At 56.7% G+C, this 23,812-nt stretch overlaps 1 protein-coding gene across 1 annotated transcript in view; it reads left to right on the forward strand.

Moving 5' to 3' along the window:
- IGF2R (insulin like growth factor 2 receptor) overlaps nt 1-23,812 on the forward strand; it is a 102,683-nt gene that overhangs the window by 75,213 nt on the left and 3,658 nt on the right. The window contains exons 30-45 of the mRNA XM_052645461.1: nt 911-1,047; nt 2,103-2,293; nt 3,879-4,005; nt 4,823-4,942; nt 5,203-5,459; nt 5,747-5,965; nt 9,142-9,291; nt 11,735-11,896; nt 13,046-13,253; nt 13,531-13,677; nt 14,836-15,070; nt 15,941-16,077; nt 18,301-18,415; nt 19,357-19,503; nt 19,895-20,082; nt 23,218-23,404. Of these exons, the coding sequence (XP_052501421.1) occupies nt 911-1,047; nt 2,103-2,293; nt 3,879-4,005; nt 4,823-4,942; nt 5,203-5,459; nt 5,747-5,965; nt 9,142-9,291; nt 11,735-11,896; nt 13,046-13,253; nt 13,531-13,677; nt 14,836-15,070; nt 15,941-16,077; nt 18,301-18,415; nt 19,357-19,503; nt 19,895-20,082; nt 23,218-23,404 (2,727 nt within the window). The remainder of the gene's footprint in view (nt 1-910; nt 1,048-2,102; nt 2,294-3,878; nt 4,006-4,822; nt 4,943-5,202; nt 5,460-5,746; nt 5,966-9,141; nt 9,292-11,734; nt 11,897-13,045; nt 13,254-13,530; nt 13,678-14,835; nt 15,071-15,940; nt 16,078-18,300; nt 18,416-19,356; nt 19,504-19,894; nt 20,083-23,217; nt 23,405-23,812) is intronic.

Genomic DNA, 23,812 nt, shown 5'->3' on the forward strand with positions numbered 1-23,812 from the left:
GGCCTCTGATTCCCTCTGCTCCCTCTGCCCGGTTGCCTGTGGGGCAGGCTCTTCCGCATCATCCTGAGCTTATTCAGAGATGGCCTTCTCAGAAAGGCCTTCTCTGGCCACTGTCTAAAAATTTCACTTTCTCTTTCCCCTCTCAAACATCATATTCCCTTCCCTGCCTTATTTTTTCTCTTCACTCTGATTACCATCTGTTATACTGTACATTAAAAAAAAAAAAATTACCCGTGGCCTCTTCAGACTTCATAGGATGGGCGATTTTTATCCGTTTCCATCAACACAGCACCACCCCCTCTGGTGTGTAGTTTGTGAACAAATGGCTGACTCTGGTCTCCTCGGGTTAAGTAGTGTCTCTAGCTGTCCTGCGTCTCCACCTGACTTGGACCCCATGGGCAGACTGTGTGTCTTTCTCAGCCTTGACTCTGCACCTGACAGAGGCCTGGCTCTCGGTACCTGTCCCTGCCTGGGGTTTGTGCAGGAAGTAAAACTTCCCCCGAGGAGGTCAACGCCAGCCCAATTTACTTCGGGGACTGCTGGGGGCCTCCGGCTTGGACAGCAGGTGGCTTGGCCAGGATGCCCTGGGAGCTGCGTGTCTCAGCCGTCTGTTCACCCGTCTCCTCACCGCCCTGAGCAGGGCACACACTTATGCTTTGCTCTTTTCTATTGTTGTTGAGTACATAATTTCGTTGCACCAAGGCTTGGCGTTTCTTGAGCTCAGGCTGTGTTGTTGCTGATTCCGCCTGGAGCTGGGAGACCCCAGGGGTCAAGTCCAGCCTCTGGTAGGGTCTGTTGCCCTGGGGTGTCAGAAGTACACTCTTGTGCACTGAGCCTTTCCAGCCGGGGTGCTCAAGACCGAGTCAGAATCTGGCTGCACCTCACCGTGGCACTTTTTCTTTCCCTGCAGAAACGAGGATGGGAACACCTATGACCTCTCGTCCCTGTCGAGGTACAGCGACAACTGGGAGGCCGTCACGGGCACGGGGTCCACCGAGCACTATCTCATCAACGTGTGCAAGTCTCTGTCCCCGCAGGCTGGCTCGGGTGAGTGGGGGGCGCGGCGGCTCGTGGCTCGTAGGGAGTTTGGCGGGGGAGAGAGGGAGTCAGGACGGATTCTTCGAAGTCACATCACTCCGACATGGGAGTCGGGACACATTAGCCTGGAAGTGGAAGGAGGACTTGCGGGTCTTGATGACCAGGCCCTGGTGTGGTCCAGGGTAAGTCAGTGCTGAAGGCGTGCTGGGAGTGTGAGGACCTGTTTGAAGTGCCAAGAGATGGAGGTAGTGGGTAATCACGGTGGTGGCTGAGGCCAGGCCAGGAGATTGGAAGACAGGGAATGGCTGTGTGGGCACAACCCTTTGTATTTACTGATAGTAAAGCGGGTGGGGGTCCTGATACGATGCACCCAGACCCTTGGGGCCAGTGATGAGGTGAGAGCTGGTTGGACCCAGGGTACCAGGAGCAGCAACCCAGAGAGACCCCGAGGCCCGCCTCGGCCTGCTGGGATCCTGAAGACGGAGCTTGTTCTGTCTCCCTGGCAGGTCTATGCAGCCCCACTCACATCTTGAGTGATTTTTCTCTGCTGCATGCTGTGTGGGCACGGCCCACTTCCCTTTGTTTTGTGTGCTGGCCAGCCTGGTGACCCACACTCTCAGTCCATGAAGTGGGGCCCACCTGTTCTTTCCCCAGGGCAGGTGACTCGGACATTTCCAAGAATGGGAAGTTGGCGCAGTTCTTGGTGACTTCTGAAATAAAGATAGCACGTGAACATAGGTCATTTGCAACGTCCCATGGGCTCAGTCTGGGTATTCTCAGCTTCATCCTGTTTGGGGGTCAGAAAAATTGAGGCCATCCTGTCTTGAATTCTCCTGACTCTCCACATCTAACCCCCCCACTCCCCCAGTCCATCTGTGGTAAAATAGTTTCATGCTCTGAGAGCTCGTGGCGTCATCAGCATCTGACTTAAATGATGGGAATCACTGGTATTTTGGAGTGATCGTTAGAGTCAAATGTGTCACGTGACGGACATTAGGTGCCTTGTGAGTCCAGTCTGGAAAGCGGCCGGTGGTCGCTCTTAATCGTCTCTGCCTGTGCTGCAGATCCATGCCCTCCGGAGGCAGCTGTGTGTCTGCTGGGCGGCCCCAAGCCTGTGAACCTGGGCAGGGTGCGGGACAGTCCTCAGTGGAGCCAGGGCTTGACCCTCCTGAAGTACGTAGACGGCGACTTGTGTCCAGACCAGATTCGGAAGAAGTCAACCACCATCCGCTTCACGTGCAGTGAGAGCCACGTGGTGAGTGACCCAGCTGTATCCACCCCGGCGTGGGTCCTGAGTCAGCAGGACTGACGTCTCACTTCTTTCGGGTGCGCGGTGAAGCCCACAGGGTGACCCAGCCTAACGGGGCTCGGGCAGTGCGGCCTTGGGCCTGTGGTCCCGGGTGCCCACCCTGGCAATTCAATGTCCTGAGTTAGGGGCTCCCCTGGTGGCTTAGTGGGCGAGTATCTGCCTGCAGTGTGGGAGCTGCAGGTTCAGTCCCGGGACTGGGAAGGTCCCCTGGAGAAGGGAGTGGCTTACCCACACCAGTATTCTCGCCTGGAGAATCCCATGGACAGAGGAGACTGGCGGGCTACAGTCAGGGGTTGCAGAGAGTCCGCCACGACTGTGACTCATCGTCAAAGTCTTACTCAGCCCCCTGGAGGCTGGAGAGAGAACTGCCATTTGCCATCCTGCCCTTCATTTTCGGGGGTAAAAACAGCAGGTCGGGCAGACCAGGTTCCAAGCCAGCTCTCGTGTTTCCTGACCGTGCACCCCAGTCCCTTCATCCCTCTCAGCTGGTCACTTGTTACCACGAGCTCCCATGAGGTTAGAGAGGAGAGACCTGAGGCTCCGGGCCCTGTTGCTGGCTTGTGGTTGGTGCATGAGAGCCGACGTCTTGTCTCATTTCTGGGCAGTCCCTTCCCCAGAGGGTTAGTCTGTGCAGTGTGGAGGTGGGTACAGAATTAATTGTCGTCTTGGACTGTTTTTTTTTTACCATGGGGACATTTCCATCTGGGAGATGAAGGTGCTTTTGTGGGAGATGTGGGTTGTGGCTACGGGCCATGAGGACAGGCTGAACTAGCCCACTCAGTGTCACCATCCAGCTGCGTGTGAGGGAGCCCCAGGGAGAGGCGCCTGGGGGCCTGAGGCCTGCCCCTCTGGACGGGGTGGATGCTGAGGTTCTCCTTGGGAGACCATGCAAGGCTGAGCCTGGACCCCCAAGCTGCTGGGGTGCAGACACCCTGGGCCCCCATAGACTCCCTGTGTGACTGAGCAGAGAGGCTTATGGCTTAGCAGGACAGTTGAGGGGCTCCTGAGGACTCTGTACGTGGGTGCCTTGGTCTGGGTTATCTGGGGAGAAGGGTCCTGCTGCACCAGTCTGGCCTGAGCCATGTGGATGAGGCACGTCCGAAAAGCGGGGAGTCTCCTCGCCCGAGCAGTGCAGGGGTCAGTGAGTTCACAGGTATCACTAGTCCTCCTGGCGGCACTTCCCCTTTTGTCCCCTGTAACAAACTTCAGTTCCGGTTTTCAGGACATGACCTCTGGTTTCCTCATTCATTTGCCTTCCCGGCCCCTCGCGCCCCATCTCACTGCTTGGCTGCAGGGACATGCCCCTGGCCCCCGCGTGGATCTCAGGCCTCGTCTCGTCCTGTGTGTGTCAGGGCCCTCAGGGGCATCTCAGGAGCAGACGCTGACCTCTTGCCTCTTCTGAACCTGCCCCTGTCCCACGAAGACCCCGGGACGGACGAGTCACAGGCGGCGCAGGGGAGCTTCTGTTGACGGTGTCGGTGCTGTTCCCTGCGGCCCGTCGGCAGCCATCTTTGTTTTTGCTTGTTTTTAGAACTCCAGGCCCATGTTCATCAGCGCGGTGGAGGACTGCGAGTACACCTTCTCCTGGCCCACGGCCGCCGCCTGCCCGGTGAAGAGCAACGTGCACGACGACTGCCAGGTCACCAACCCTGCCACGGGTGAGTGAGGGACCCCGCCGGCCTCCCCAGCCCTGTCCCCGCGGTGAGGGACCCGCCCCCGCGGTGAGGGACCCGCCCCCGCGGTGAGGGACCCGCCGGCCTCCCCTGCCCCGTCCCCGCAGTGAGGGACCCTGCCAGCCTCCTCGACCCCACCCCCGCGGTGAGGGACCCCCCCCACCGACCTCCCATGCCCCGCCCCACCCCTGCAGTGAGGGATCCGCACCTCCCGCCCCGGCCCCCAGCATGATGAGAGGCCCCGGATGAGGTTGAGAAGCAGACAGGGTCCTGTCTGGAGGTGGACGCTGGCCTTTTGTGCCGGCTCTGCGGGCTGCTGTCAAATGGGGAGTCCCCTTCAGTGGAAGAGACCGCCTGTCCCCCTGAGACCTGTGTTCCCACTGCCCCTGTTTCTGGGGCTGTCGATCCCTGGCTCTTGGCTTGTGGAGCTGGAGTCGATCTCCTGTTCCTTTTCAGCGTTAATCTGGGCAGGGGGCGGGGCGGGGGGACACCCAGGAAACTGCTCAGTCTCAGCGCTGGGGACCTGGGAGGCTGCAGGGTGCTTCTCTGGCAGCTGGAAGTGCTGTCGGGGCCTCCCCAACTTCCCCCCACCCCAAATCACAGGGGCTGCTGAGGCCCAGCCCCAGGAGGACGCCCCACCCCCCCCCCCCAATACTCTCTAGTGGGTCAGGAAGGTTCTCAGGGCTGGGCCGGTGAAGGGGGAAGATTTATCACGAGGAATCCGGGGCCAGATGGCCCGTGGGATCTGTGTCTGAGCAGGCAGTTGAGGGGGTCACTGTGTCCCCCTGCCCACCCCGTGCAGGACACCTGTTTGACCTGAACTCTCTGAGCGGCCGGGCCGGCTTCACCGCCGCCTACAGCGAGAAGGGGCTAGTCTTCCTCAGTGTGTGCGGGGACAACGAGAACTGCGCCTCTGGCGTGGGTGAGTGCGGCCTGCCCTCCATGCCCCTCTCTGGTGAAGAGATCACACGCCTTCATCGGCAGCAACCCTCTTGGGGTTGGGGCGGGGGCCGTGAGGGGGTGATTTGTAACCATGGGGTGAAGTATTAGACGTGCATCTGTTGAAATTGGGTAGCACCCCCAGGAGTGCCAGCTGTGGCTCGCAGCATCTGGGTCTGCAGGAAGCAAGTGCTTTGGGCCCCTGACTGTGTGTCCTTCCCACCGGCTCTGTGCTGGGCACAGGGGCCTGCTTCGGGCAGACCAGGATCAGCGTGGGCAAGGCGAGCAAGAGGCTGACCTACGTGGACCAGGTCTTGCAACTGGTGTACGAGAACGGCTCCCCCTGCCCCTCCAAGACCGGCCTGAGCTACAAGAGCGTCATCAGCTTCGTGTGCAGGCCCGAGGCCGGGCCCACCAACAGGCCCATGCTGATCTCCCTGGACAAGCGCACGTGCACGCTTTTCTTCTCCTGGCACACGCCCCTGGCCTGCGAGCAGACGGTGAGTCCCGGGGCGGCCCGGCCCGCCCAGCCCAGGGGCCCTCTGCTTCTCTCATGGGTCCCAGGTCACCCCCACCTGCTTCTCATTCACTCCTGTGGCCCCGATAATGCTTGATTCAGAGTGCCTGACGCTGAATAAAGCAAAGCACGTGGCGGGGGTGGGGGTGGGGTTGATCCTCCTTTAGCGCATTTCCCGTTCAGCCTAAATCCTTGCGTTGACCGCTGGTCAGTGGTCAGGAGCTCAGTTGTCGTAGATGCCAACATAGAGGCGTGTTTCCCGTCTGATAGACCGAGTGCTCCGTGAGGAACGGCAGCTCCCTCATCGACCTGTCCCCACTCATCCACCGCACCGCGGGTTACGAAGCGTACGATGAGAGTGAGGACGACCGCTCAGACACCAGCCCTGACTTCTACATCAACATCTGCCAGCCTCTCAACCCCATGCACGGGGTGCCCTGCCCCGCCGGCACCGCTGTGTGCAAGGTTCCTGTGGACGGCCCCCCGATAGTGAGTATGGGGCCCGAGGGCAGAGGCCGTCCCATAGGGTGTTTCAACAGCCCCCCCCCGCCCCGCCCCTGGCATGTTGTCGTGTGTCTTGCTGTTGGTGGAGAGTCTTCAGGCAGAACGAACGGGGAAGTGAGCTGGGACTCTGTGATTCTGGGTCCGCCAGGGGAAGAGGAACGTGAGGGTTTGTGCATTGAGCTGTCACTTGTTGTGATAGAAATTACGGAAGAAAATGTGAACACGTGTGTGGAGCTGTGGCATTTTTGTTATCAGGTCACAAGTCCCCAAGGATGTTGATGGAGCTCAGTGTCTGCTTGAGTGCGGGTCTTGGGTCATTAAAAGCTTGTGAAATACAAGCATGTTCTTTGGTAAATGAGTTTATAGTTAAGGGCGTGAGCCAGTTGGCTAATAACTGAGCATTCTGCCCTGAAAGCTTCGGTGTACGCCAGCATTTCCCAGCGTAGGTTTGGGCCTCCAGGCATTGCCTTCACGAGTTATGGTCACGTTTTGTCCAGTTCTCAGCGTTGTTATTTGAAATGAGATGCGCCCCAGGAGTGGTCTGTTTCTCACTTGCTTTAACTGTGGGTCCGGTCCCGAGGGACCTAGATGTCCTTGTAATGGATGGACGTTACCGGTGGTGCGGGTGGGGAGAGACATGGGCAGTGGTTGGGGACGTTGGCCGTGATGTGAGCTTGACCAGAGCGTGGCTGTGTGACAAGCGCGGGGCCTGGACAATTGGTGTTGGCAGGAAGTGCTTGTGGTCAGCCTTCCCGGCGGTAGCCGGGGAGCCGTCTTCTCTGTGGCTACCTTCTTCCAGGTTTAAAAATAATAGAGGCAGTTCTCTAACCAGAGAGGGTGGTGTGTCATCGTGGCCCCAGCATGGTGAACAGAGCGTGTTGTGTGGCTTCATTCACACACTCACACACTCATCTCTCACACACCACACACATTCATCTCTCACCACATACACACACTCATCTCACACACACCTCACACTCATCTCTCTCACACACACACCTCACACACACACTCATCTCACACACCTCACACTCATCTCACACACCACATACACACACTCATCTCTCTCCACATACACATACTCATTTCACACACACACACCACACTCATCTCTCTCACACACACACACCTCACACACACACTCATCTCTCATACCGCACACACTCATCTCACACACACACACACATCTCTCACACACCGCACACACACTCATCTCACACACACCACACACACTCATCTCAAACACACACTCATCTCACACACACCGCACACACACACTCATCTCACACACACACACCTCTCACACACCGCACACACACTAATCTCACACACCTCACACTCATCTCACACACCACATACACACACTCATCTCTCTCCACATACACATCTCACACACACACACCACACTCATTTCTCTCACACACACACCTCACACACACACACTCATCTCTCACACCGCACACACTCATCTCACACACACACACACATCTCTCACACACCGCACACACACTAATCTCACACACCTCACACTCATCTCACACACCACATACACACACTCATCTCTCTCCACATACACATCTCACACACACACACCACACTCATTTCTCTCACACACACACACCTCACACACACTCATCTCTCACACCACACACACTCATCTCACACACACACACATCTCACACACCGCACACACACTCATCTCACACACCTCACACTCATCTCACACACCACATACACACACTCATCTCGCACATCTCACACACTGCACACACACTCATCTCACATACACCTGCACACACACTCATCTCTCACACACCACACACACTCATCTCAAACACACACTCATCTCACACACATCTCACACACACTCATTTCTCACACCACACACACACATCTCACACATCTCACACACACACTCATCTCACACACCGGACACACACACTCATGTCACACACACCGCACACTCATCTCACACACCACATACACACTTTTCTCACACACACTCATCTCTCACACCACACACACACACTCATCTCTCACGCATCGGATACACACACATCTGACGTACACACTCATCTCTCACGCATCGGATACACACATCTGACATACACACTCTCACGCATTGGATACACACACATCTGACATACATACTCATCTCTCACACACTTACCATATACACATCTCTCTCACACACACCTGTCACACACACACATTCATCTCACATATGCACTCATCTCACATATTTGCTCATTTCACACACACTTGCCAAATACACACACTCATCACACACACACATCTCACACACACATTGTACTCATCTCACCCACACACACACACTCGTCTCACATATGCACTTATCTCACACGCACACTCATCTCTAACACACACACACATACATACACACCATTCCTGGCCAATCACATTTCTTTCATTTTTGTGCCTATTTGCTCAAAAACACTGGCTGAGCAGCCGGTGTGTGCCAGGGGCTGAGCGAAGCCGCAGAAGGTGGTGGGGGTGTGAGTGTGTGCTGTGTGCCCCCCGAGGACATGCCTCAGCGCCGCTGAGGAGACGGGGCAGCCGTGTGTGTTCTGCCTCCAGCCAGCAGGTCAAGGGACGGAGCAGCTTTCCCACTGTGACCTGACTCCTGTTGCCTAGAATCTTTGAAAGTGGACCCTGAGTAGATGCCTTGGTGATAAATTTGTCCCTTAGTCAAGTGTTAGTCACTCAGTGGTGTCCGACTCTGCGACCCCACGGACTGTAGCCTCTAGGCTCCTCTGTCCATGGGGTTCTCCAGGAAAGGATACTGGATGTGAGTTGCCATGCCCTCCTCCAGGGGATCTTCCCCACCCAGGGGTTGAACCCGGGTCTCCTGCATGGCAGGCAGGTTCTTTACCATGTGAGCCCCAGGGAAGCCCAGCCCTGAGCAGAAGCACAGCCGCTGCTGCTCATGTAGCCGACGCCCACTGGCCAAGCGAGGCTCTTTTTTTGTGCCTCACTGTCAGGACTTTTCAGGTGAGCCGCTGGTCACAGGGTTTCTTTAGGTGCTACTTGTCCTCAAAACTGAGGACGTGCAGTTTTTGTAACTTCTCTGTCAGTCCTTACTGCTCTAACCTGGGGAACAATTACCTTCCCGAAACGTCGTCTGCTTTCTCTTTGTTCAGGATATTGGCCGAGTGGCAGGACCTCCGATCCTCAACCCCATAGCCAACGAAGTTTACTTGAACTTTGAAAGCAGCACCCCTTGCTTGGCGGACCGGCATTTCAACTACACCTCACTGATCACGTTTCACTGTAAGCGGGGCGTGAGCATGGTAAGTGAGCACTGGCGTACAAGGTAGGAGCTGGTGTGCAGGTCGGCCAGCCAGAGCCGGAGGCCCACGAAGCCTGTTTCGGACGAAGGCTGCCCGTGTTCGCAGCACCTGCCGCGCACCGGGTGCTGTATCAGTGGTGTGTGGAACCATTTCAGGTCCTAAGTTTAGCAATAAGTAGGCCCTCCCTGAGTTACCAGGGCAGATTTTGCACAAGGAGGCTTGTAATAAATGCCCGAGCAAAGAAGTAGCCTTCACCTTTGCCTGGAAGTGAAAGAAGGTGTTAGTCACTCAGTCATGTCTGACTCTGCTACCCCATGGACTGTAGCCCGCCAGGCTCCTCCGTCCGTGGGATTCTCCAGACAAGAATACTGGATTGGGTTGCCATTCTCTTCTCCAGGGAATCTTCTTGACCCAGGGGTTGAACCCGAGTTTCCTGCACTGCAGGCAGATTCTTTACTGTCTGAGCTACTTGCCTACCATCATACTAAAATGTCAACTTTGGTTTTCTTTTTTTGAATTTTAACATTACTGATTTTATTCTTGTTGGGAAGTCAGACATTTTGGCAGCTGTAATCGTTGAGGATGTAATTCATATTTCGCAAATTAGCAAATGAAAGAAGACCTTTGGGATAAAAGTTTCAGTAGCTACGATAGTGTACCATCTACTTTTAAGGAGGCCATTGATTTTTCTTTTATGTGCAGTTAAAAAACAGCTTCCTGTAAAAAAAGAGCGCTGTTTTGTTGTAAGGAGTTTCGTGTAAGTTTTCTCTTGCCTTCCATCTGGGAACAGGAGATAAACCAGTGGTTTGCGGCTCCTGTTTCGTGATGACCTGGGAGGGCTGCCTGATGTCACGTGGCCCTGCAGGGGCAGGGGTCCCCACCGCTGCTCCACCGGAATGCTCTGTGCTGGCGGCCTGGGTCTCAGCCCCCTGTGCTGCCTGTTTATTTTGTATTAGAGTATAGTCGTTTAAGGAAAGAGGAGGAGATGGTCGGGTGGCATCACCGACTCAATGGGCATGAATTTGGGCCAACTCCGGGAGACAGTGAGGGCCAGGGAGGGCTGACGTGCTGCGATCCATCGAGTCGCAAAGAGCCGGCCACGACTTCGTGACCGAACAGCACAGTGGCATAGCCACTAACAGTGTTGTGATAGTTCCGGTGAACAGCGAAGGGACTCAGCCAGACGCATGCATGCATCCATTCTCCCCCCAGACTCCCCTCCCATCCAGGCTGCCACTTAACATTGAGCAGAGTTATCTGTGTTCTGTCTTTTTTTGGTTATCCATTTTAAATATAGCATTGCGTACGTGTCCATTGGAAACTCTCTAAACTCTCTCCTCTGCCATACTTGTGCTTCTGAAATTCCTAAACTCTGGAAAGCTTACAAGTCCTTTGATGGGAATGGGCGATGTGGGTGAGTGGACAGTGGCAGGAAGAGGCTCGCAGCCGCCTTCCCAGGAAGGGCTGCCATCCTGGGCGTCTGCATGGAAACCTCACAGCTCCTGGACCAACATGTCGCCCCCGTTCACATGTTGCCGAGTGGGAGGGGAGTCCCGAATGACCGAGGTGTGGGCAGCCGTGATCCGCTAGCCTCTCTTGTCTCTGCGCGTGCGTCTGCGTGTCTGGAGGGGTCTGGATGCATGTCCGCAAGTGCCCCCCAGACTCGTGCTGGGTCTCAGAGTGGTGGAGTGCTGAGAGCAATGAGTGTTTGGCGGGGCTCAGAAGCAGGGCATCTCACGCTGCAAGTGCGGTCCAGTTCAGAGAGACATTTAATGAACTCTCCTTCCCCTACATTTTTTTATCTTTAGTGGAAATATTTCCTCCACGTACATTAATAGAAAAACGCATTCTCAGCAACAATTAATGAAATTCCTCATCTATTTTTACGGCTGCCGCGGAATGAGGGAGGGGAGGCAGTGAGGACGTTGATGGATATTTATTTAGATACTCAGCCTGTGGAATGTCCGGCTGGATCGTGTCTCGCCCTCAGTATAAACATCCCCTCAGTCTCCAGAGACGTGGGTGGGGACAGCCCCTCGAATGTACAGGAAACGCTTGCTCCCTCCTCTGCCACCGGAGACTCTTTGGTGTCTCAGGCTTCCCTGTCGGAAAGTTTAAAGACCCCCCCCCTTTTCTCTGAGCTGGTGGTCTGGAGTGCTGGCATGCTACGTGCAGGGACACAGGGGCCTGGGGGGCGGAGGGGAGTTGGGTGCAGGCAGGCCTGCCTGGTGGGGCTGCTGCTTGCTTGCCCCTGGCGAAGACGGTGGCTCCCTGCTCTTGGAGAGAGCCCACCGTGGGTCACCCGGGACCCCTGCTGGTCTGGGAGCATCTCTGAGCCCACAGCGCCTGGGGCAGGGGTCCCTGGCCCTGCGGGGGAAGCGGGAAGGTTACTGTGCTTGTTAATACACGTGGATTTCACACCTGCCCCCGCCCCCCAAAACAGGGGACGCCAAAACTGCTGAGGACCAGCGTCTGTGACTTCGTGTTCGAGTGGGAGACCCCGCTGGTCTGTCCCGACGAAGTGAAGATGGAGGGCTGCTCCCTCACGGACGAGCAGCTGTACTACAGCTTCAACCTGTCCAGCCTCTCCAAGAACACCTTCAAGGTAACGCTGTGCCCCAGAGCCTGTGACCTCGGGGCCCCTGCTGCCTGGCGTCGCTCTCAGGCTCCTCTGTGTGTTACAATGCGGCCTCCATGAGCGCTGGAGAACCTGCGGTCCCTCAGGCACTGTGGGGGTCTGGGGGATGGACAGGAGTGGTCCTCACTCTGTCCCCAGTGCGGGCTCGGCCTGCCAGGGGCGCTGGACAGTGTGCCAACCAGTCACGGCTTTACCCTAGCTGTGCCCCGCGGTTCAGAGTGAGTCTTTCTCGTGGGTTTGGCGAGGATTCAGTCATTCAGTGAGGAGGGTCATGGGGCCTGTTCCAGGTTGCGGATGGAGAGCAGGAGGCCGCTCAGGGCCATGTGAGTGACCACGTGCCTGAGGGAGTGGGACCAGCGGAGCCCACGTGGCTCCGCCTCTGCCTGCCGCCCAGCGACCACCCTCTAGCCCCGACCTGAGACACATTTGGGTGTCAGGGGCTGCTCTCGCCCCAGCCTGAATGTCGAGGGGCTGTGCTTCAGAGGCTGGGGCCCACATTCCTGTGGCATAGGCGTTACAGAGTCACACAGCTGTGGACCAAGCTGTCCCTGCGATGTAGATGTTACTGAGTCACATGGCTGTGGGCCAAGCCCACAAGATCCCGGCGCCTCCTGGCGTGTGGCAGCCAGGGAGCGGTGAGCTCTGAGTCGTATGCCCAGGTGCCAGCCATCTGGCTCCCAGAACAAGAGACCTTGCCTCGGCGCAGGCCCCCAGGACGGGTGTGCGGTAGCTTAGAGCCTGCAGAGGCGGGGCAGCCAGCGAGAACCATGTTCAGTTAGGTCGTGGCTGCTCTGTGCTCAGTCCCAAGTCCTCAGCACTCCGAGGTTACTGGCAGGAGACGTGGCTTAGGGTAGGGGGCGGGCAGCCGGAGCCCCGTGGGAGCATGGTCTGTAGTGCTGCACCAAGAGGCACGGCCTTGGTGAGGAGGGATGTGCCCGGGAGTGGCCAGGGCATCGTGCTCTGCAGGGGGGCCAAGGAGGGTGAGCTCTCAGGCACTTGCACTGCCCATGGACAGAGCTCCGCCTTCCTGCTCGTGCCCCCCCCCCCCCCCCCGCCCCAGCACTGGCCTTGCCCCTCCTGGAGACCCAGTCACACCATGGGGCGGTGTCTCTGCAGGTGACCCGAGGCCTGCACACCTACAGTGTGGGGGTGTGCACCGCGGCTGCAGGCCTGGACGAAGGAGGCTGCAAGGATGGCGCTGTCTGCCTGCTGTCTGGGAGCAAGGGGGCATCTTTCGGGCGGCTGGCGTCCATGAAGCTGGACTACAGGCATCAGGACGAAGCCGTCATTCTGAGTTATGCCAACGGAGACACTTGCCCTCCGGGTAAGTCTTTGCAGGCGGGCGGAGTGTCTGTTCCCAGTAGACACGGAATTAGACACGGCAGCAGAAGGGAACTCAGGAATGATGCTCCAGATGCCGTGAGCCCCAGCACACGAAACGGTCCATCCTACCAGCCCTGAGTGTGAGCGCTTGGGCCCACGAACAGTCAGTCAATTTAGGGGGGCTTCCCTCGGGGAATCGTCGTTCAAGGTGACTGCCCCTGCCAGGCGCAGCTGACGCGGTGCAGATAATCAGGGTCACTCTGATTTCCCCTTCCCAGAAACTGAGGACGGCGACCCGTGTGTGTTCCCCTTCGTGTTCAATGGGAAGAGCTACGAGGAGTGTGTCGTGGAGAGCAGGGCCAGGCTCTGGTGCGCGACCACCGCCAACTACGACAGAGACCACGAGTGGGGCTTCTGCAAGCACTGTAAGTGGACGCGCTGGGGCCCCCGCTGGCCGGCGCGGTAGCCCTGCACCCGCTGGAGGCCTGGCTTCATGCTCAGATCTTCCTGGACTGTCCGCATTAGCGGCAGCGCTTCTGTTGCATGTGGTGTTTTCTCGCCGGGGCTATTTTCCGTAAAGAAAAGTCATCCTTAATTGCTCTAGGGGGCCAGGTGACAGATAGGTGTGGGGCGGTCAGCTCTTCCCCTCCCCAGCTCCAGGCGCTTGTGTCTGCATGCCAGCTTTTTCTGTGTGGGCTCATGTCCACACTCGTTAGAATTGCTGCTGTCCCAGGTCTGCAGGGTGGTGAGGGGTCCTCAGGTCTTCAGGGCCTCGTCTGCTGACTGTCGGCTCTGCAGTGCGCTGTGCCGGGCAGGGGTCGGGGAGGCTCTCAGTGCCCTTGCTGCCGTGGAGAGAATGGACCCACGAGAGTCTTAGTAACATGCAGGGCACAGACAGATGTGAGTTCTCAAGGAAAGTGACGGGACGGGTGCACGACAAGTTGTTTAGTTCTTGTAAGTGGCCATGGAACAAAGTTATACATGTTGAGGAATTAGGGCTTCCCTGTGGGCTCAGACAGCAAAGAAGCTGCCTGCAGTGTAGGAGACCTGGGTTCAATCCCTGGCTCGGAAAGAGCCCCTGGAGAAGGGAGCGGCAGCTCACTCCAGTATTCTTGCCTGGAGAATCCCATGGACAGAGGAGCCTGGCGGTCTACAGTCCGTGGGGTCACAAAGAGTTGGACACGACTGAGTGACTCACATACACACACACACACACACATGGAATTAGAAACATTAAGTCTACAAGGGACTCCTGTAGCCTTCTTTGGAGGCTTATTACGACAGGATCTTTTTCCTGGTAGGTTAGATGACATATTTTTAGCTTATCACAGGATTCTTATTGTTATCGTTATCATTCGTACTTTAATCAAGTAATACCTGTTCGCAAGGAGTTGTACTGTTGCTGTGGGATGGTTAAGTGTGGAAGGGGAACTTGGTCCTAATTTTAGAGTTGAAATGGGAATGAAACACAGAAGGAAGTGGGGAGTGGCTGGGGACGGACAGCACCCCTCAGCGCCAGTGCCGCAAAGGCGGGCACCCCGGCTGGGCGGGGGGCCTGACACTCGCCTCGCGTGCCGCCCCAGCCACCAGCCACCGGACATCCACCATCATCTTCAAGTGCGACGAGGATGCCGACGTGGGGCGGCCCCAGGTCTTCAGCGAGGTGCGTGGGTGCGAGGTGACCTTCGAGTGGAAGACGAAGGTGGTCTGCCCCCCAAAGAAGATGGAGTGCAAGTTCGTCCATAAGCACCGGACCTACGACCTGCGGCTGCTCTCGTCCCTCACCGGCTCCTGGTCCTTCGTCCATGACGGAGCCTCGTGAGTACCTCCCCCCACCAGCCCGCCGGCCGCGTCCGTCGCAGGCCTGGCGTCCTGACGGGGCGAGTGCGCAGAGCTTCAAGCTCCGATTCTGAAGGTGGGATGGCCTCGGTCCTCTGCTTGGGCAGGCCTGGTGTATTCCGGGGGTTTGGAAGCAGAGGCAGCTAAAGCCAGCCTTGAGATCCCAAAGCAGCTGGTGAGCAGCTGCAGGCCCGATGGAATCAGGCGCGGTTTGCTTCTTGTCTGGGACGCTGTCCGTGTTGGGCTTTCCTGGTAGCTCAGTTGGTAAAGAATCTGCCTGCAGTGTGGGTGACCCAGGCTCCATCCCTGGGTCAGGAAGATCCCCTGGAGAAGGAGATGGCAACCCACTCCAGTATCCTGGCCTGGAGAATCCCATGGATGGAGGAGCCTGGCAGGCTACAGTCCATGGGGTCGCAACAGTCGGACATGACTTTGACTAAACCACCCGTCTGTGTTGAGTTGATGGGGGTGTTAACTTGCCCCGGTTTGCTTCCCCGACTACCTCGGCCATGCTGGCCCGACCGCTCCACGCTTAGAGCAGTGGGGAGTGTGGACCCGGAAGCCTCGGGAACCTGAAGACGGGGGACACCTTGCTAAGGTTTCAGCCTCTGCCTGTCCTGACTCGGAGCCGCCTGAGTCTCGGGACTCACCCCGTGTGTCCCCCGCGTGTGTTTTCAGCGTCCACCCACTCTCTGGCCTTTGTTTACCCAGAGACCTTTGTCAGGGCTGTGTCCAGAGGAGCTGGGAGACGCTTGGACGGTAGCCTCTTCTGAAAGGGTGGGAAGAGCTGCCCCCAAGCGTGTCGGGACAGACGCCGACCTTGCTCGTCTCCCGCGTGTCGTTCTGCAGGTACTACATCAACCTGTGTCAGAAAATACACAAGGGACCCCAGGACTGCTCGGAGAGAGCCAGCGTGTGCAAAAGGAGTGCCTCTGGCGAGGTGCAGGTCCTTGGGCTCGTTCACACGCAGAAGCTGGATGTTGTAGGTAAGGCCCTGCGGTCACACGTGTCGCCTCTGAGTTGGGAAGATGAGGGTGTCGTCCTGGGACTGGAGGGTCAGCGCTGGCTTCCGTCGGAACCTGCAGGAGTGTTATTCTCAGTAACCGTTTCTCAGGCAGCCTGGGGCCTCCTGAAGCGTTAGATAAGCACGCTCATGTTCTCTGAGACGGCAGGTCCCGGTCTGTGTCTAGAGGGCTGGGTGGTCTTGGGATGTCCAGGGTTCCTCCGAGTCCCTGCTCCAACTGTGGGCCGAGTGCCTGAGTCTCCCCGTACACTGGCATGGGTTTATTCGGGAGAAGCTGAACGACAAACACGAAAACGTGGTCAGGACCATCCAGATGCATCCTCGTAAATGTCTTAATAATTTGACATCGGAAAATGAAGCTCTTCGTTAATAGTTCTGATGGAGAATTTCTTTTGCAGTTGGTTGTTGAGTGAAAGACTCTTTCGTCACGCGAAGGGAGAAGGTTGGGCTTTCTTCTTTTAGGGACAGTCAGGGCTGGTGGAAGGGACAAGAAAGAAAACCGCCACTGTGCCTGTTCAGCTGTGGGGCGGCGGGGTGGGGGGGCCGGTCTCCAAGCTGTCCTGATGAAAGCACAGGGAAACAGTCTGCTCGAGCTGTTGAAATGGAGAAAGGAAATTCTGGAGGACAGCTGTCACCCTAGAGAGAAACCCCCGACTCTGCAGGTTGGAAGTGGGGGTGAAGTCACCCTCCACCTGGGCCCCAGCAGAAGTGTCCAGACCTCCCAGTCCTTGACCTTGGAGACCTTGGTTGTTGCTGCCGTGAAGGGCACCGGGGGCTGAGGGTGGTTCTCTTCCTGTGCCTCGTCATCGTGTGGACGTGTGACCCGGGTCTTCCCACAGCCGAGTGCAAAGACTAGGAGGTTGAAGCCTCCTGAAAAGCATAGTGAGACCTCCTGTTCTCTGACACGCCAGGTGGGATCTTGCCTCTCAGGCCCCAACAGGACAACCGTCTAAGGCCCATCACCGTGACCCCACGTTCACTTAGGGGACATCACCTTATGGGGTGAAGAGATGGACTCTTATCACAGAAACCAACAGTCCTCAGAAACTGTGCTTGATATGTGTGTGTGTCATATATGTGTGCGTGTCATATGTGTGTGTGTCATATATGTGTGTGTGCACGTGTAACTTTCAGCAGTTCTCCAGGTCAGCGTCTTAGTCCACTTCTCAGGCTGAGTGCCGAGGCCTGGAAGGTCAAGAGTGCTGCCCATCTTGTCTGCCGTGGGGGGAGCACTTGAGCAAGACCTCCACCTGTTGTTTCCATATTCCAGAAGTTTAAGCATTTCTCTTCAAAGCTGGGAAACTTCCAGAATTTTACAGAGAAGCCCAATTATTTATAACAAATTCACCCAGAGTAGCTTTGACCGTGACGGGGGCCGGGAGCCTGGGTCTCACCCCTCAGCTCCCCTTGAGTGGCCCCTGTGCCTCGGCCGTGCCTGGAGGACCCCTGACAGCTGGCACTGCCCATTCTGGGCCCACTGCCCCTAAGGATGTGGGTTGGGTGTGAGTGCCAGGTCCGAGGACCGCCCTGTGCCAAGAGCCAGGCCTGAGACCGCTGTGTCCCGGCCCCTGGAGCCACCGTCCGTCTGCTGAGCGGGGCTGGGCTTGGGGGTCCCCAGGGCAGCTCTCAGAACCTCTGGCCCCTGGGAGCCGGGCCGCTGAAAGCGTGTCCCCGCTTGCCTTGGCCCCTGCAGACTAGGGCTCTGCTGGTTCCTCAGCCACGCCCTCTTCAGAAGCAGGAAGAGCCGTGTGTGGAGCCAGGAGACCGAGCAGACTAGGGCGGTCCTGTGTGGGCCGTCTCTCTGCGGGGTGGAGGTCTTGCCCCTGCCCTGTTCGTCCCGGGGCATGTGGGGGAAGCGCTGGGCTGGCACAGAGGTTGCTGGGGACCTCAGGCTGCCGCCGTGACCTGCAGTCTAGCCCTGCACACATGCCGTGCAGGGGGCTCCCCGCTCGGCCCTGAGCTGCACGCCCTGGGGTCTCCCTGTCACACAGGCGAGTGCTCACAGGTAGGGGCTGAGGTATGACCCGCAGTCTCCTCTGGCCACACAGGTAGTGACGCGGGCCAGGTGCGAGTCACCAGGCTGGCAGTGCTGACCGCCAGGGCGATGAGTCTCCAGAGCCACTTGTGACCTTGAGGCTTCTAGGATGCCCTAGAGATAACGTCAGTTCAATGGTCTGTGTTTCAGATGACAGAGTCATCGTAACTTACTCTAAAGGCCACCATTGTGGGGACAATAAGACGGCGTCTGCTGTCATTGAGCTGACCTGTGCCAAGACAGTGGGGCGGCCTTCGTTCACGAGGTGAGGGTGCGGGGTCCCCCAGCCCAGGGGGGAGCTGGGTGCTGGGCGGGCTGGGCCCCCGTCAGAGCTCCTCCCCACGGTTTCTGCTTGGCGGCTTAGTGTGCGTGCTGCAGAGAGGATACTGGGGCTGTCACAGTAGCGAGGGGGGGACCGGCCCCTGAGACCCCTAGCCTGATGGGGCCAGGGCCACTCCGCAAGGGAGGAGTCCTGGATGGAGGCTGGCACCCGTGCACGAGACTGATAAAGCAGTTGCATAAAGTGGGATTTCACTGGGCTCATCTTCAAGGTCGCAGTGTAACTAAGGCTTCACTGATCGGTGCCGCCCATGGCTAGCTGTTCAGGCAGCCGGTCTGGGACCCCCGGCAGGTGGGGCGGCACCACCTGGAATGCCCTTTTATTTTGCTGGAAATCTCTGCCTCTGGTGCTAGGAGGGCATTTGGCCAGCAGAGGGAGCGTGTGAGCTGTGCTTGGTGAACAGACACGCTTTCATTATAGAAGCGGGGCTTGGGAAAGGGGAGACCCAGGAACTGTCAAAGGGTCGAAATCAATGCTTGTAAAGCAGGCTTTCAAAAATATGGGAGCAGATTTTCCCAGCTGTTAGATGTTGCCCAGTGTCTAAATGTAAAAAAGTTACATGTTGAAGTGCTTGCCTGCTTTTTTTTTTCACGTACTGGTTGAGCTGGATGGTGTTGGGGAAGGGAGATGAGGTCGCCCTCCCAGCCTAGAGTGGCTGGTCCCTGGCTGGGGGCGGGGAGGGCTGGGCGGTGGGCGGCTCCTGGGTCGGAAGGGCAGCTGGGCGGTGGGGGGCTCCTGGGATGGAAGGGCAGCTGGGCGGTTGGGGGCTCCCAGGGCGGAAGGGCAGCTGGGCAGTGGGGGGGCTCCCGGGGCCCTGGCAGGCGGGTGGAAGGGCAGCCGTGACCGCGGTCCACGTGCCTCTGCAGGTTCGACATCGACAGCTGCACCTACCACTTCAGCTGGGACTCGCGAGCGGCCTGTGCCGTGAAGCCTCAGGAGGTGCAGATGGTGAACGGGACCATCATCAATCCCGCCAACGGCCGGAGCTTCAGCCTCGGGGATATTTACTTCAAGTAAGTGGGGCCGTTTTGTGGCAGCGCCGCCCCATAATCCCCCCGTCTTTGCCCGGCTGAAGGCTGTGAGATGAAGACGTCCGTGTGTTTGCGTGTTTTAGTTGCCATTTCCAAATACCCTTGTCACGTCTGGCTCAAACAGAGGGCAGACATTGCTTAACTGTTGGAGTCGAACCCCAAAGATGGTGAGGTCTCTTGAATGTGAAAATAACGTCGCTCTTCCTCTTAGCATTTGTGATAAGCCCAGAGGTCGGAGCTGGAACCTTCTGGTCTGATTTTTGATGAGGAACCTTCTGGCTTTACTAGTTTCTCTTTTTAAAGTTTCTTAGCAGCGTCACTAGGTGGGTCCCGGGATCTAGGGCTGTCCCTGAGCCCTTTTCTGTCTCTTCAGACGATTCAGCGCCTCCGGGGACATGAGGACCAACGGGGACAAGTATGTGTACGAGATCCAGCTCTCATCCATCACGGGCTCCAGCAACCCCGCCTGCTCCGGGGCCAACATCTGTCAGAGGAAGGCCAACGACCAGCACTTCAGTCGCAAAGTCGGAACCTCCAACCAAACCAGATACTACGTCCAAGGTAATTCTCTCCACCCGCGTGCCACATTTAGCTTCCTCGGAGGCACATTAACCTTTTCATGAACATACACTCCCTTCGGTTAAAACGTCAGATCGGTTTTAACATGAAAGGCCCAGGTCCAGTCCTGTGTCTTGTGGACTGAGCAGCACATGTCAGAGTCCCAATGGTTCACTGTCAGGAAGACTTAGATCCTAAACAGATGAGCAAAGCCTGGACTAAACCAGAGGTGGTGAGGTGGGTGTGGAGGACCACAGCCAGAATTACTTCTGGTTGGTTTGGTTTTCATCCTGATGCTTCTTTGAAACTTCAGATGCTACTAGGGGAGGGTAAGAGATTTTGTATTTGTCAAAAGGATGAAAAGAGGGAGGCCTGGCCCAAGTGTCCACAGTGGGTATGGAGGAAGGCCTTCCGCTACATGGATGCAGCTTCGTCCTGTGTTTCTTTCTTTCCTTCCCTTTTGTTGAGATAAAATTGACATAGAGCCATAGCGCAGATGGTTAAGAATCTGCCTGTAATGCAGGAGACCTGGGTTCGCTCCCTGGGTGGGGAAGATCCCTTGGAGAAGGAAATGGCAACTCACTCCAGTATTCTTGCCTGGAGAATTCCATGGACAGAGGAGCCTGGGGGGCTGCCGTCCATGGGGTCTTAAAGGGTCGGACACGACTGAACGACTAACACTGTATAAGTTTAAGGTGTCCAGAATAACAATCTGAGTTATATACATCATGAAATGATTATCACAGTAAACTTGGTGACTGTCCATCATGCCCTATAGGTACAAAAGTAAAGAAGTAGGAAAAAAAATATATTTCTCTTGTAGTGAGAACTCTTAGGATTTATTCTCTTGACATACAGCAGGGTTTGTTATATTTAGCATGTGGTGTGTGGCATCCTGAGTATTACACCCCTGGTAACTGCAAAGCTTCTCTCTTTTTCTGTGAGTTTGTTGGTTTGTTTCTGAAACGTAATTGACCTGCCGTGCCATATTAGTTCCAGTTGCATGACATAGCATTTTAAACATTTCCGTACACTTCAGTATCATTACCACACTAGGTCTGGTTGTCATCTGTCACCACGCAAAGAAGGGACATAATTATTGACTATATTCCCATACTCTGCACTTCATATGTACGCTCTTTTATCATGCAACTGGACATTTGTGCCTCCTCATCCCCCTCACCCATGTCTTTCCTAATTCCTTCTTGACCTGGAAAGAATATTTCCAGGAGGCAGCTCGTGTGTTTTTGTTTTCAACAACTAGTCTTCCTCTGTAAACCATTTCATGGTTTGATTTTTGAACTAGGTGAATGAACTTGATTTTTTTAAAAACAGTTAAATGTGTTTACAAAACCAGCTGACTTTTGACCTCCCCTAGAGGAGGTGGGGGTGGGTAGCTGCTCCCTGACTAGGTGGAGTCTCGGAGAGGTTTCCATGCACAGGTGGTAAATAAGCCAGTCTCTGTGCTTGGCAGTGCCCACTGGAGCTGGGCAGAGTCCTGCCAGGTCAGCCTGGCTCGCGTCCACGCCTCCCCATCAAGAGCACCTGCAGGCACCCTGCCACTTCTCCTCGGGCCTTCCCGCTGGCACACCTCGGCCTGCTCACCCCCACCCCACTTCCCCCCTGCCACACCCAGCTTGGGGCTCCCTTCTCTCACCCAGCGGCACTGCCGCTGGTGGGTCTGCAGCAGTGGCCCAGCTCCACGCTGCAGCCCTGAGCAGGGGCCCAGGTACCAGGCTGAGAACCTTATGTCTGTAAGGCCTATGTCTAGTCTAGCTGGCCTCCTGCAGTCCCCAGGCTTAGAGAGTGTGTGTGTGTGTGTACATGCGTACATCTGTGTGTGTGCATTTATTTATTCTTGGTTAGTTAAATCCCTTTCTTACCTTTTCACTCCATTCACTCACCACCAGTAGGAAATAGGTTTGGTTTTAAGACCTTTGTCCACGTACCAGGAAGAAGTGCAGTTTAACCCCACCCTGCCACGCGTCTGCGTTCATTCCAGAGGGCGGGAGGCCGCCAGGCCGATCTCTGGCTGAGGTTCGGTGTTGCCACCTGGGCTCCTCACCAACCTCATGGGTTTGTGTCCACAGTCCAGGCTGTGAGGCAGCCCTCTCAGGTCACAGCTCAGCCGGGTACGTACCAGTGAGGACCCCGGGGGTCCCCTGAGCCCAGCCCACATGGCCGCCCTCAGGGCTGGCCTCCACTCAGTCCGCCGCACACACCGCACACCCTGGCCCTCTAGCGGGGGCCGACTGCGAACTGGCCGCCAAGCTGTCCTCACAAGGCAGGGTCTACACAGGGACCCCTTGCATCTCACACCAGCTGCAGGTTCAGGGGGCGCTCCTTAGGTGTGATAGCTCATTAGAAAGGTACTGCGAAAAGCTGTCTTAGTCATGCTTACAGTTTATTTCAGTGAAAGGATATAAATTAAAACCAGCCAGTGGGAAAAGCACTGTAGGGTAAAGTCCAGGAGGGAGCCAGACATTTCTGGTGTCTTCTCCCTGTGGAGTCAGGAGGTGTTAACGTACAAGTGTGTGACAGTATGAATGTGTGACAACACGCACGGAAGCTCGGGAGCTGACCAGGGAGGCCCACCCGTGCCTCCGTGTCCAGGGGTTTAGTGGCTCTTCATTGTGTATGCTTGACTGATTAGTCAGTTTTTTAGTTGGTTTGCTGACTGGTTGGTTGACTGGTTGGTTGGTTGGTTGGTTGACTGGCTGGTTGGTTAGTTGGTTGGTTGACTCTTTGGTTAGTGGGTTGGTTGGCTGGTTGACTAGTTGACTGGTTGGTTAGTGGGCTGGTTGGTTGGCTGATTTGCTGGTTGATTGGTTGCCTACATGGTCAACCTGGGTGTCCAGGCAGACTGAGACGTGGGCAGCCCCCACTCCACATCGTGTTGTTTGCTGAGGACAGAGGCCAGACCTGTCTTAGGGCAAGGTTCAAGTCTCTCCCGCTTCCTGACTTAGGACAGGGGCTCCATATTGTGTGTGAGCAGTCTGTGAAGAGCTCCTCCGGGACATGAGACGAAGGGCCCTTTCGTCTGACTTTAAGTTTCTGCAGACCTTTCGCAGATGACGGAGAAGTAAACTCAGCCCGCTGTCGAAGCACCGTGTTCATGCTGCTGTGCCTTTTTGACAGATGGCGACCTGGATGTGGTATTTGCCTCGTCCTCCAAGTGTGGAAAAGATAAGACAAAGTCTGTGTCCTCCACCATCTTCTTCCACTGTGACCCCCTGGTGAAGGATGGGATCCCCGAGTTCAGCCATGAGACCGCCGACTGCCAGTACCTCTTCTCCTGGCACACCTCTGCGGTGTGCCCGCTGGGGTAAGTGGGGCGCTGGCCCACAGCATCCCCCAGCCCCAGAGAGCCAAGGCTGGCTCCCGAGAGGAGTTGTTGTGAGGGAGAAGTCGTTACCTGGGTTGTGACCCCGTGTCTTCCCAGAGCAGAATCGTGGTCCTGGAAGACCAAGGCAGCTGGTGTGTCCCCCTAAGTCTCTGCTCCAGAAGCGCCCCTGTGCCCTTGGGGCCTGGCAGCAGGGTCAGCAAGGCTGCAGGGGGGCGAGGCATGTTCTCCAAAGCAGCTCTCCTCGTCCCCTTAGTGATGGAGGCTCAAATGGTCGAGGCAGTGTCTTTCCTGATCTCTGCCTCAGTCTCGGCATCAGAGGGGTTTGCCCGCGGGGGTTCTCCCAGCTGGTGGCTCGTGTCTTCCTGGGTGTGGGTGTGCACAGTCAGG

The sequence above is a fragment of the Budorcas taxicolor genome, chromosome 9 (assembly GCF_023091745.1).
Source record: "Budorcas taxicolor isolate Tak-1 chromosome 9, Takin1.1, whole genome shotgun sequence".
NCBI classification, from domain to species: domain Eukaryota; kingdom Metazoa; phylum Chordata; class Mammalia; order Artiodactyla; family Bovidae; genus Budorcas; species Budorcas taxicolor.